This window comes from Hevea brasiliensis, chromosome 3 (assembly GCF_030052815.1).
Source record: "Hevea brasiliensis isolate MT/VB/25A 57/8 chromosome 3, ASM3005281v1, whole genome shotgun sequence".
NCBI lineage: Eukaryota > Viridiplantae > Streptophyta > Magnoliopsida > Malpighiales > Euphorbiaceae > Hevea > Hevea brasiliensis.
Window position 1 is genome coordinate 93,888,772 of NC_079495.1, and position 14,014 is coordinate 93,902,785.

Here is a 14,014-nt window from a genome sequence, read left to right on the forward strand (position 1 = left end):
TGCTACTTTTGCAACGATGAAAATGATGTTGATTTGTTTTCGAATTCTTAAAAGGGAATAATACAAAAAGTTATCTTATGCTTTTACATTTTAATATATAAGAGATTGTAATTTAATTTAATTTAATTTTATATTTTATATTTTTTTATTAATAAATATAATTTAAATTGTTAATTATTATTAACTAATGTTGATGCGGTGAATATATAACGCTGACGTGATAACACATGACAGAGATGATGTTTATATAACGCTCATATGATGCTTATATGATGAACATGTATCATTGATGTATCATGTCAATGCCACATGTTCACCGTATTAACATTGTTTAACGATAATTATTAATTCAAATTACACATATTTATGGAAGAACATATAAAATATTAAATTAATAAAAATTAAATTATGATTTCTAATGTGTCACAGTTCGAAATTATATATATATATATAAGATTCTAAATTTAATATAAAAAATATATTAGTATTTGAAAATTTCTAAATTTGAGATACCAAACATAAGATACATTGTTTTAAACTTTAAAATACTATTTCGATTAACTTGATTTTATATAAAAATAAATTAAATAATTTTTAAATTAAACAGTTATATTAATATCTATATATTTATTATTTCAATTATATATTTTTTAAATTTTAAAATATATATTTAATTTAAAAATTATTTAATTTTATTTTTATATAAAATCAGAATTTATTATATATATCATACTCTTAATATAAGTTTTATTTTATTTTTATGCACAAAAACCATTTATGGTAAAAAAAAAAAATGTGTTGGACTCGTAATAAGGACTAGCGATTTTGGAGAGATCCATAAAATGTGAACCAGAGATCGAAGCCCAACCCGCGCCGAATAAATATCTATTATATATATATTTTTTTTAAAATTAAAAAATATCTATTATATTTAAACATTAGAATTGGATTAAATAAGAAGGAAGAGAGGGAAAGTTTGATAGAAACGTGGACGATCCTGATTCAATCTCAGAAATCGCCATATGACTCGCCCTTGGATCCATCGACTGTCCTCCTATTTTTGTGCGTCTTTCTATTTTCTCTCTCTTACCCTCATCCAAAACCCCCTCTCTCCCTCAATTCCCGATCTCTAGTTCTATGGATTCTCTCTGATGATCTCTCATCGATCTTCTTTTTCGCTTTTCTAAATTGTCTTTCATGCGTTTGATGATCCAAGCAAGAGGTCGACGAAGAGCTGGTTTTGAGTGAGTGCAGAGTTTTAAGGAGGGAAAGAAAGGTGGCTCTTTCGAAGAGCAGAGGGAGATAATGCCTTCGATACCCATACAGCTACAGCTCCGTCTGCTTCCATCTTTGGCTCTCTTTCATGGTGGATTGTGTTATCATCGTTTGAAACAGCTTGAAAAGCGTGACCGGCGTGGTAATCTTAGTTAACATTAGGAACTTTTTCTTCCTATTTCTCTTCTATATTCGTTTCTAGTTCTTTCTCTCTTTTCGTTCCTTTTCGGTTCTTGCTTTCTGGGTTTCTACAATTAGTTGTTATTTTCGTGAAAATCGGGTTCGAGAAATCGGAGATAGAGAGATCATTTGAAGGATTTGGTTGGACTTGATAAGAGCTATTCAGAGACAGCATAAGAGGTACTGTTTTGATGGGTTTATCTGTGTATCTTGTTCATATGCTATGAAACTTCACTTTAATTGTGTGCGTTTGATGGGTTTAATATGATGAATATATGGGCTTGCGTGTAATGTGGACAATTTTGCGTTTGATCGTTATTTTTTCAGCTCAGTAATATAATATCTTTTGATCTGTTATCTATTGAGGATATTGATTGAGACTATCAGCAGTTCAATCACGCATTTGAGAGCAATGTATGGTTTTATTTTGAAGGCTTTCAATTGTTTATATACTTGACGTGTATCCGTTTCTATGCTAATAAGAATTTATTTGTGGCGTGTGTTTGAGGTTTTCATAGAGTGCTTTCTTGTTTTTGCAGTTACCTATTTCTTGTTTGGTGGTGATATTGATGGAAGTTATCTGTAATCGATGTGTGGATGGTGGTGGTGTTCTGGTAGACGAAATCCAAAGCAATTTAAGCAAGTTTGGGCATTTAGGGGATGTTCAAGAAGCAGATGCATCTGATGGAGACGGTACCAGTGGTGCAGAGGGATTCCAAGAGCTTGAGCCATTTGGGCATGAACCCGTTAAAAATTCTCTAGAAAAGGCTGTAGCATTGCCATCTGAAGATGATGAACCTGAAACAGCATTGCGGCTGCTGTTCTCTGGGGAGCCCATAAGGCCTGCATTGCCAGTAAGCTTTTTGTTCATTCCACTGTTGCATATTTAATGTGGATCGGGCATCTTTTGAATCAAGGAGTACCATTCTCGTTTGTATTATTTGATGGAATTGGATTCTTGAGAGAGACAGAGAGGGAAGGAGGCAGTGGTGTGATGGTGGTGGTTTTGAAGGGGGAAAAGAACTAAGGTGGTGCTGGAATTTTCATTTGAATTCCAGTGGGTGTGATCTGTTAATGCCACTGGCCATTTTACAGAACCAAATTTAATTGATTGATTTGCACTGCAAGGGTCACATAACTAGATATTAGTTTGCATTGGACAAATAGTAGCTCTACGATTGTTTAATTTGCCAGAGCTTTCTGTTGACAAAGTTAACTTGATCTTTTCTTTCTTTGAAGCTTGTGTCTGCCATGAAAGGTAGTCGAGAAAAACTGGGAACATCCCCAAGAAAGCTGTCTGTGACTTGGGCCCCTGATGTGTATGATCCTATTCCTAATTCAGTATCACACTCTGTTACAAGCAAGCAGAGGAAGTCTAGGAAAGATAAAGGCAAAAATAGCAACAATAACCACAAGAAAAATGGAAAGAAGGGCCAGAAAGGCAACTCAAAAGGAGGAGGTGGTAAAGACAAGAAGCAATTGCACAAAACTGGTGGTAGGTCTGATAAGTGTTATAAAACACTGAACACTTGTGATGCCCCTGACCTTGATGAATTTGATGTTGGAAGCCCAGACTACTGTGGAAGTAGCTTCCTCAAAAAATCCCCCACAACGTTTCACTACCCTGTTGCAGAGGCGTTGTGAAATCACATCTTCATTCTACATCCTGGTGTTATGTGAATAAATAAATGTAGCTATGAAGCTTATGACTGGAAGATGTGGTACCCTATCTTGCCCGTGTTTTTGTTGATACTATAACTATATCAACTTATATTATATTTTTGGTGCTTGTTTAATTTTTCTTTTTTGGGCAACGGCACTAATAGCTTGTTTGGATCGGATGGAAGTAAAATATCAGAGGAATCAAAGCAAGGAAAAATACTCAGAGAGAAGGAAAAAAAAAAGAAAAAAAAAACTTAAAAAACAAAATCAAGCGATCTCATGTTAGCATTAAAAAAAAATTGTTTATTATTATTTTTATAATTTTAATCTCTTATTAATATTATTTAAATATTTAAAAAAATTAAATTAACTTTTTATGTTATTAATATTTATATTAACTTAAGGTTAAATGTTTATGTTGAAGACTAAATTAATAATTATTTTATTTAAAAATTAAAAATTACATAAGTAAAAATACATTTTATCAAACACATTGTTAACTACACGAATGACTTCAACAATTTTGCTACTTTAGTATGAAGGAGAATAACCTTCCTGACAACAGATCAAGATTACCATTACAAAATTTGAGATTTGGCAGTAAGCGACATAAGGAGAATAATCTTCCTGACATCAGACCAAGATTACCATTACAAAATTTGAGATTCGACAGTAATCGATAGCAATATGGAGGAATCACTCCACAAGTTAGCTATTGAAATTGGAGAGTCCAAATTCACATATATTCCACTATAAAATCTCATACTTTCAATGTTGAGTGCAAGTCACCTTGCAATTGGCATCATAATAGGCATCATAATATTTCGCTACACTCTGCAATCCCAATCCCCATGCAAATTGACTTTGCCCTCGCTTAATTTAGTCCGGACAAGACATGGCAATCTGTCACCAACTATGCTGCACGATTGCAGCTGAGAGGCAATGGCCGACTCTAGTACCATTGAAGTTAGAGAGCCTAAATCCATATATGTCCCACACGGATTTTTTTTTTTTTAAAATGCGGGCATAAGCTATTTTGCAATTGTTATCGCAACAATAACTTGCAACTCATATTTTCTTCGGGCTCGGGCTTGGTATGAGTGGGGAACTCGGGCGTGGAATGCTTAGCCCACGTATACACATTTGGATGAGCGCAGCCTAACCTGGTTATGCCCAGACAAGATCAGGTACACTCTTTTATAACAGTAGTGTTATTTATTTAATCTTTTGGAATGCCCTCTGATGGGGTAAAGTTCAATTTGGTGAATGATAGCTGGGATACAGTGGATTTCTCTATGATGTGTACTCTGCATTTATTTTGACATAATCATAACTCAAGTCACAGCCCCATGCTTGTCCACTTCCTGTTCCATCACCTGTGATGTGCAAGATAAATAAAATAAAGTAGGTTAAGTTCCGAGGATGATCATTGTCCTAGGTTTACTTATAATTATGGAAAAGTATAATGAGATACACAGACTCGGTGGGTTAACAGCTGCAGAGAATAGAATGGGATGCATTATTTCTACAATTTGTGCAGTTGCATTGACTTGCTAAATTAAATCACAATTTGAGAGTGATGACCACTTGGGTACACAGATTATGCTTGACATTACGTTTGAGGGTTCTAGCATATTTTATGCAGCCTATAGAAAATTATTAAAATTACAACTGCAATATGCTTCCACACATCAACGCATTTCAGAAGCTTACCCACAGAAATGTAGATTCCAACTGTACCATGGGTCTCACCAGCCTTCTTGAGATAGTTACCAGCTGCAGCCCTAAGAAACACCAGTCATCAAAAATTAAATATGGTAAACGATGAAAAAATATAAAAAAAGGAATTGCTAAGATAAGAGAGATGCAGAATATGTCCTAAGGAGTGTCCTCCTCCAAACCCACCCACCCCCAAACCAAAAAAAAAAAAAAAAAAAAATGGTACAGTATGGCGATTTGAAACCTGAAGTCCTGAACTCCCAGGTTGTTACAAGGTTGCCATGACCACTAGGCTATGCCCATGAGGGTAGTAGTATCCCCATTTTAATTACATTAGCCAGCAATAAGTCTCACCTATCAAATGCAAGTGGTTGCCCCTTATCCATCAGCAAAATATCCCCCAGCATAATGTGGAGGTTGTTCTGGTGGAAAGGAATCCCTGCATGGCCAGCAGCAGCAGCAATCCGTCCCCAATTTGGATCTCTGCCATACACTGCTGCCTGTCATCATAGTTGACAGTGAATTAAAGATGGCTAAACTGAAGCATCAAATGGATGTGTTTTGATTTATACCTTGACAAGTGAAGAAGATGCCACTGAGCGTGCAATCTTTGCTGCTTTCACCTCACTTTCTGCACCAGTCACTATTACCTAACACATCAAAGTAACAATTAGACAAAATTTCCATTGTTCACATACAATGGTTTGATATTTTGCTAGATGGAAGTTGCTAGTAGTGAAATATCAACAATATTTCAGAGATCTGATTAGCTTGCTCCACTAAGACATTTCTCATACTTGGTTTTGAATTAGTTAAACATCATATGAAGTAATTTATAGTACAAATTTTGGCTCATCAAATATGAAAACACTTTTAACATAAGAAACAGACCTCAATTAGGCATGTAGCTCCTTCTCCATCCCAAGCTATTGATTTGGCAAGACCTTGCATTACCTGATAATAGTAATGTGGAAAAATTCAGAAAAGTGCAACACTTTACCTAAATTAGTAACATTATAAGGTTCTAAATAATCACAGGCCAACTTGCAAGCCTGTCAAAAAGTCTTCCAAATCTTACAAAGTTCATTTAAATACAAGTCGGTGGCAAGGAAGAGTTTAGATATGTGACACAATATAGCTGAAATAAAATTTATTTTGGAGAAGGAAGATGGACGGAATTAACATAAAGCTGAACTAGAAAGTAGGGTTACAATTGTCCGATTAAATGAAAATGGAAAAGAAAAAGGAAACATAGAAATAGGATAAGTTGGTAGACATCATATAATAGATGTTCCTGTTTGGAGAAATAACAAACTCATAACTATAGTAGTGATGCTAAATTTATAAAGTTCGTTTCAGAAGAACAAGATGCAGGATCACATTTACTTATTTATTCAACAATCAAAATATATTTTGGGACAATAGAGAAAGAATGAAATGATAAATGACAGTCAAGCTTACTGCATCAAGGCAAGCTTGAAGTTGCACTGCCTCATTGCAGTTGATAGATGATATTGGGGTTGATCCAGATAAACCACTAGCCAAAGCAACGACTGTATCGTTGGTACTAGTATCTCCATCTACCTGTGGCAAAACCAATCTGAACCAGCTAAATATCTAAGTAGAAACACAAGTGGAGACCAATCAAATGATTTGATAAAGAAAAACAATGCATTCCTACAGGCAAGAATCTCTCTCAAGTCTTAACATAGAGCAATGCGATTCATATGCAAAGGGTATGCATGTGAAACAAATATTTGTTCATATGGAAGGATAGTAAATTTAAGCATCACTGCAGCATTGGGGGAACCGCAAATGCAGGATTGCACTCTACAAAAGCAAAGGAGTTTCAGGATAACCCATGTAAAAGAGAACTGTGCAGAATAGAGGGAGAATGTTAATTTAATGTAGTTTGGCAATGTCAAAATTCATAGCTCAACTAAATTTATAAAGCCATTGTCATCAGAGCTAAACCCATTGGAACTATTAAGTGGCACAACACAACAAATTGCTGTAACCATTTACATGGCAAAATTCTCAAGTAAAGATATTTCATTATTTATCCTTCAAGCACAAGAATGGCAGCACTTCACTACAATGCCAATTTATTGAAACCAGCAGTAGGCCTTTAGAACACATGAAATAGAAGCAATAATATAACATACTGTTATTTGGTTGAAACTCCGATTAACAGCAATTTGTACCATCTTCCTCCAAACATCACTTTTGACAAGTGCATCAGTGGTTATTACCTGAAACAATAGAACTCTTAAAGAATGGGATGAAAATATGTGCTACTGTGGAAAAATCAAGATAGATGCAGAAGAGATGTACACCAAGCATGGTGGCCATATTAGGGTGGATCATCCCAGAACCTTTGGCCATTCCTCCAACTCGTATGTTTGTTCCTCCAACCTGATGCATTCAATAAACTGTAAAAGGACCTATCGTTTGCAGTGAATTTCAAATAAAAGCTCCAAATGTGAGGATATATAACTCTTGAGAGATAGAAGTTCTTGAGAGTGACATAACACAACACTGTCATCCTAGCACAACAATAAATTTAACGGAAAAGATTCTAACTTGAGTACCGAGGAACACTTTGTAGCAATAAAAAGCAATTGACATAAATAATGAACTACAATAAACATCATCAAAATTGACACTCCTAAGTACTTACTACTAAGTCCTGTTGAAAGACTTCTCAACTCTTTTGAGCTGGCACAAGGTGCATATTGATATTCAAGAATCTTCGTGGATGATTCATTGTACATGTAAAGCCCCATTTTTAACTAGGAAACAGAATGAGAAAGCCGCTAGCATATCATGCACATCAAATTCAAGCTACTAGTGATGTAGAACAAAATAAAAAATCAAAGCAAAGAAAAATAAAGAACTAGGAGAAATCAATGACCAATCCTTGGAAAAAGAGAAGCAATTCTCAATAATTTTATTTAATCTCAATAATAATTCAAATCCAATGCTATTGAATAATAACAATTAGCTCTATTTATAGAGCTTACAACCCTAATCAAATTAAGAATAGAAATCCTAATTTAACTTTAATTAGGAATACAAAATAAGATAAATTAGAAAATAATAAACCTAATAATAATAATAAAATTTGTAAACAATAAAAATTCTTTAAATTTCCTAATTCTATAATAATTAAAATTTCTAAATAAAATTCTAAACTTCCTATTCTACATTATTCTCCCCTGATCAGAAAAAACTCAACCTCAAGTCTTAAAGTGCGAGATAATCAAAATCTGCATCAGGAGAACAATCAACTCTTCATTCTTGTATGGTAGCGACAAGCTTGAAATCAAGCACGTCATGCTTTTCTTTGCATCTCTTAAAGGATCTGGACAAATAAAACGAAGCTTATTAACCGTTGAAAGGCTCTTCAAATCATTAGGAATAACTTAATTTTCTTCAATCTACGTTAAAGTTTCCATGGCTTGAATAGCCTCATCAGTTTCTTGCTCTAGAATAAGCTCTTCGACAGGTGTATGTTTAATACTCAAATCTTCAAATTCTTCAATTTTAGATCAGTGTTATCAAGGCGAAAGGCGACACTAAGGCGACAGGGGGCCTTATGGCGAGAGGCGAGGCGAGGCCTTTTTAAAGCAAGGCGCCATAGTCTAAATTACCTAAATTATATGTGTATATGTACTTCTAACATATTAACAAATTAAACAATAAATTAAATAACTAATTAACAAGAATGTCAAGTTAAAGTAATAAGAATAACAACAAATTAACAATATTTATAAAAGTTAAACAACTAATTAACAAGAATAGCAAATTAAATTAACAAAAATAAGAACAAATTGACAAAGTGAAAGTAAACAAATTAACAACACCCATATAAATTAAACAACTAATCAATAAGAATATCAAGTTAAGGTAACAAGAATAATAACAAATTAATAAATTAACAAAGTTAAAGTAAAAAAAATTAACAAATTAACATTACCCGTATAATTTAAACAACTAATTACCAACTAATTAACAAATTAACAACAAAATATTAAGAATAAAAAGAATAAAAAAGTAAACAAATTAACAATTAAAATAAAAAATAAAAAAAAACTGAACAAAATAGAAAATTAACAAGACTATTGCATACCTAATACCCATACAGCAAAATTATATAAGAAGGGGAGGAAAAGGAAAAAAAAAAAAAAGGTACACAAAACATACTGTAGCACAAAATAGGGAAGAAGAAGAATAATGCCCATACAGCAGCATTAGAGGAGGAGAGGAAAAGGGGAAAAAAAAAAAAAGGTTTCCCTGGTGAATAATGCCCATACAACAGCACCAGAGGAGGAGAGGAAAAGGAAAAAAAAAAAAAGGGTTTCCCAGGTCGTAGCAGTAGCAAGGAATAGGGAAAGAAGAAGAAGAAGAAGAAGAAGAAGAAGAAGAGAGAGAGAGAGAGAGAGAGAGAGAGAGACCTGAAAGTGCTGCTGAATGCCACAGTTGAGACTTGAGAGTGTCAATCTTCCTTTCTCGTGAGAACTGAGGCAGGTGGCTTAGGGATTTTTCTTTTATTTGGCTTTAAATAATTAAAAAAAAAATTGTCATTGCATTACAGAGGCGTCGCCTCAAGGGGCCTCTTGCCTCTCACCTCTTTGCTTCGGGGCGCTCGCCTCTTTGAAGGGAACCCAGGCGGTGCCAGGCGAGGCGTGAGAGTGGCGCCTTGCCTCGCCTGGCACCTCACCTGGGCCCCTCGAGCGCCTTTAATAACACTGTTTTAGATTCTTCAAGTTGTTCCTTTTCAATTTTACCTTCAACCTCAAGTTGCTTTTCAAATTCAAGCTTGTCTTGTTGTTGCCTTGCTTTTTCAAGACCTTTTGCCTTCATATTTTCAAGACCTTTTGCCTTCATATTTTCAATACTTTTTATTGTATTCAATTATTCTCTCAATTGAAACAATTGCGCTTTTTTCCATGCTTCAAATCGTTCAACTTCTTTATCCTTAACTTCTTGATGAGCCTTTTGACCATGATACTCATTCTTACATTCTTCAAGTGCTTTCTCACTATATTGTAATATTATTTGTATATCTTGATACTCATCAAATAAACTATAAGGAGCATAATTAGGACCACCATGTAAATCTATCAAATAAGATATTTCATCAAGTTGTTCATAATAGTTATCGATTTCAGCTTGTATTCTTTGAATTGTATCCCATAATTCATCTGATTGTACCTTAAAATCAATAATTTCATTATGTAGTCCTTTATCGGTCCACCACATGGTATTCAAATTAAAGAAGCATACCTCATCCAAGAAAACTCCAACTTCTCCTTTTAGTTTTGGCACAATTTGCTGTTAGAGAGTGATGTGGAAGGCAAAGGAAAGCAATAGAGAGAATGGAATCCAGTGCAACACAACTCAGAGTAAGCTGCGAGAAATTTACTTCAAGTTGTGGCGGGTTCAAGAGTTGGATCTGACCCAACCTGAAAGGAATTGGTGCTAGGGGTAGTAGACGGCACTTCCGACAACAGGGATGAATAGATTGGCGGTCGGATAAGGGCTAGGGAGTCAGATGACCAGAAAATTTGTTTATGGCTTTTGGATTTTTTATTTTAATAATAAACAGTAAATTAGGCAGCATATATTTTGAAGGCTGAATGAAAATTTTGACAAGAAAAACGAAGGAAATTTGAAAGAGGTTAAAACACAGGTTGAAAGGTTTTTTAAAGTTTGTAAAAGCTATTAAAATTTGGATTGAATTTAGGCTCTGATATCAAAATTGATGTAGAACAAAAGAAAAAAATCAAAGCAAAGAAAAATAAAGACTAGGAGAAATCTATGACCAATCCTTGGAAAAAAAGAACTAATTCTCAATAATTTTATTTAATCTCAATAATAATCCAAATCCAAAGCTATTGAATAATAAAACTTAGCTCTATTTATAGAGCTTACAACCCTAATCAAATTAGGAATAGAAATCATAATTTAACTCTAATTAGGAATACTAAATAAGATAAATTAGAAAATAATAGACCTAATAATAATAAAATTTCTAAACAATAAAAACTCTTTAAATTTCCTAATTCTATAATAATTAAAATTCTTAAATAAAATTCTAAACTTCCTATTCTGCATTAACTAGCCACATGGATTCTTCATATAAAACTATTGAATTATAAATACAAGATGATAGCAATGCACAAGATGATAGCAATGCACAGCATGCAGGTTTCGAATTAAATTTCCATACTTGGGACTCAATTGCCACACTCTTGCTCACAAGGTCGGTAGTTGTAATCGCCACTGCAGCAGAAAGTGCCCTGCACATCCACTAGAAATATCACAAAAATGACAAATCATGGAGGCTATTTGAAGCCACATTATATTACTTGAATGAAAACCAAATATAATTAGTTCCTAGCAAATACGGAACAAGAACTTACTAAATTGCTAAGTTAAACAATAGAAACATGATTATTACCCGTCAATAGATGATGTGAGAGAATTAACTAATCTTGGAACTGCATTTAGCAGTGCTTCCTGCAAAAGCCATCATCAAATGAGAATATGCTTCAGGGTACAGTGCATAAATAGAACCAACATAACAAGCTAGGAGATCTATGACACAAAAGGACCATGCGTCTTTACCTTTTTTATTCGTTGACCAATTACACCTGTGGATTCAATCAAAACCTCCTCTCGCTTCACTTTAAGCATCTGGAACAACGAAAAATACATGATAAAATTTGAATAAAATTCACACAACATATATTTTCAATGAGGTTGAGATGTTCAACTCATAACACTTGCATACCATAGCCAGGGTGTCAGCACATTCTAGCACATCCTGGTAACCCGCATCACCCTGTATATCATTGGAAGGCATCTTAGCCACAAAAGATTCAGTTCACTTCCACTATCACATTAAGTACAATTTAGTAGGTTGAGTAAAGGAATTTCAAGTTTTAGACAGATACTCCAGATAGGACAAATAAAGAAATTTATTGTTATCCAACTTCACTTAGATATAAAAAAAAATTTAAAAAAAAAAAATTATTGCAATACAAAAAGAATTGCATTAGAACAATTTGAAAAGCTTACTGTTGCTGCATTTGCTTGACCAGCATTTATTAATACTGCACGTGCCTGATGCAGGATTGAGCCATCAGAGTATTATCTCTATAAAACAATCTACACAGTGATTTGTTTGATTATTGATAGACTAATGATTGCATAAAAACATTGTAGATTAATATTGTGACATACCACTTTGGAAATATCTAATGCTTTTTTACAATACAAGACAGGTGCAGCAGCAACCATGTTTGTAGTGAATGCCCCTGAAAATAGAGAATGTGGAATATTAAAGAGGATGAAACATCATCAACAACTTAATTCATTTGTTATTAGTTAATAAAAGAATTATACTACCTCAGTAATTCATCTAAAACATGCAGTTCAAAAAACTTACCCAGATAGGTGATAATTGGATTGCTGGATGCCAAATCTAAGATCACTAAAAGCAAAGACAATAAAATGCACCAAAATGAAAGCTAACCTGCAGCTGTGGCATCGATGTCACAAGTGACAAGTGCAAGATCAGGTTTCTCTCCCTTGGCACGTAATCCACCATAGATGCCTGCAGCTTTGAATCCCTTTGCAGCAGTAATTCCCCCAGGAATCTATATTTACAGTCCTAAAACTGAATTATGAAAGCTGAAAGTATAAATAAAAAAAATACTAATATAAGAATAAAAAAGTAAGCATATTCCTTGACCTTTCGTCCAATATTCGCAAGGAATTTACCCATAAATTATGGAGTCGATGCAATATTGTAGCAATAAATCAATTTTATCGACTCTCCCTTAAACAATGATTCTTTACATGTAAGGAATAAAGTAATCAAATCTTGAGTGCATGCACTAAAAGAAGTCGACTCCCTTGTTACGCTCAAAATGAGCTCCAGTGGAAAAAACACGTAAAATAATGAAAACAAAAAAGCATTTCGAGTTCAAGTACCACTTATACACACCAAACCATTATTATTTACTAATAATAATAATAATAATAATAATAATAATAATAATAATAATAATAATAATACTAACCGCAACTTTCATCCAAAAATATGTAAAATAAACTGTAGCATATTTACTGTGCATTGTACTCCTTTTCTTTAAGAAGGAAAAAAGAAAAAGTTATCAGACAAACTCTAGAGAGTTACTAGAAAATGAGAATGAAGTGCAAATCACAAAAGGATTTACAAACTTATTAGAAAATAAGAGAGGAGCTTTATAAGACACAAACAAATCACAAAAGGATTTAAAAACTTATTAGAAAATAAGAGAGGAGCTTTATAAGACACAAACAATGTAGAAATTTTAGCTCAAAATGAGTTCAAACATGTAAAAGAAGAATCTATTTTTTCTTTATTATGAAAGAAGCTTATAGTAGCCCTTTATGCCAATGAAATGAATCTAAGAAAAATAATGGGTCACCTCCTTCCATGGCCCTTCTGGGAGAAAAATGGGAGCCGCTGGGATATAATTGGACGGCTCGTTCACACTTGAAGCAACCGCAAATACTTTAAAATCCCTCTTAGTCAAACTAAAGGGGCTCAAAATCTGCAAAAATCACAATTCGAAAAAGAGAGGCATGAATTTCTACAAAATCAGCGTTAAGAAAAAAAAAAAAAAAAAAAAAAAGAATCTTTAACTACTCGATTATTTTAAGAACCAAGCAAATGGAGAGTAACCCACCGACCTTAGACGTGTGTAGTTCAGGGAGTTTAATGGAAACATAGTGAAGAGTACAGGAATTCATGCTTTGGTAGAGTGGGCGTGAGCTGATCTCTGGAAATTAGCGCAGTAGCAGTGAGTGGGTAGTGTAGTGAATAGACAGTAGGGTTTTGGGTTTTTAAAAAGGTGGACTCAATTCTACGCTATGCTGGTGAAATGGAACAAGGTTCCGATTCCCTCTGAAATGGATTTTGATTTTTCACCTGCAAAAATTAAAGTAATACAAAGGATAAATTATACCATTAGTCCCTCAATTTTAAGTATAGTATCATGTCAGTCTCCCAACTTCATTTTATTAAAAAAAAATAATCCCTCAATCTTAAATTTAGCTTACTAAACAAAATCTAAATGTCTTTTATGGTTAATTAGTTTCATATAAAATATAATTATAAAAA

General features: G+C 33.7%; 2 protein-coding genes across 2 annotated transcripts; one reads left to right on the forward strand and one right to left on the reverse strand.

The window, feature by feature from the left end:
• Positions 1-1,028: 1,028 nt before the first annotated feature.
• On the forward strand, positions 1,029-3,251 carry LOC110642854 (uncharacterized). The gene is made up of 3 exons (XM_021795035.2): positions 1,029-1,635; positions 1,995-2,309; positions 2,695-3,251. Exons 2-3 carry the CDS (start codon positions 2,025-2,027, stop codon positions 3,097-3,099), a joined length of 690 nt encoding a protein of 229 aa, XP_021650727.2. The 5' UTR covers positions 1,029-1,635; positions 1,995-2,024; the 3' UTR covers positions 3,100-3,251.
• Positions 3,252-3,830: 579 nt separating this feature from the next.
• On the reverse strand, positions 3,831-13,692 carry LOC110642862 (arginine biosynthesis bifunctional protein ArgJ, chloroplastic). Its single transcript, XM_021795044.2, has 17 exons — positions 13,585-13,692; positions 13,320-13,445; positions 12,380-12,503; positions 12,088-12,161; positions 11,923-11,967; positions 11,636-11,686; positions 11,470-11,538; positions 11,303-11,361; positions 11,072-11,141; positions 7,171-7,251; positions 7,002-7,088; positions 6,298-6,420; positions 5,728-5,790; positions 5,409-5,486; positions 5,191-5,336; positions 4,831-4,901; positions 3,831-4,493 (listed from the first exon to the last, which is right to left on the reverse strand). The coding sequence occupies exons 1-17, from the start codon at positions 13,642-13,644 to the stop codon at positions 4,411-4,413; spliced, it is 1,410 nt and encodes a 469-aa protein (XP_021650736.2). The 5' UTR covers positions 13,645-13,692; the 3' UTR covers positions 3,831-4,410.
• Between the last annotated feature and the right edge of the window lie 322 nt (positions 13,693-14,014).

Excerpts from the sequence above, each read along its gene's own strand:
- LOC110642854 (XM_021795035.2), top strand. The coding sequence starts at position 2,025 with ATGGAAGTTATCTGTAATCGATGTGTGGATGGTGGTGGTGTTCTGGTA. Across the intron at positions 2,310-2,694 it reads CCATAAGGCCTGCATTGCCA|CTTGTGTCTGCCATGAAAGG; the intron begins GTAAGCTTTTTG and ends CTTTCTTTGAAG.
- LOC110642862 (XM_021795044.2), bottom strand. The coding sequence starts at position 13,644 with ATGAATTCCTGTACTCTTCACTATGTTTCCATTAAACTCCCTGAACTA. Across the intron at positions 11,968-12,087 it reads CATTAGATATTTCCAAAGTG|GCACGTGCAGTATTAATAAA; the intron begins GTATGTCACAAT and ends ATCCTGCATCAG. Across the intron at positions 4,494-4,830 it reads TGGAATCTACATTTCTGTGG|GTGATGGAACAGGAAGTGGA; the intron begins GTAAGCTTCTGA and ends TGCACATCACAG.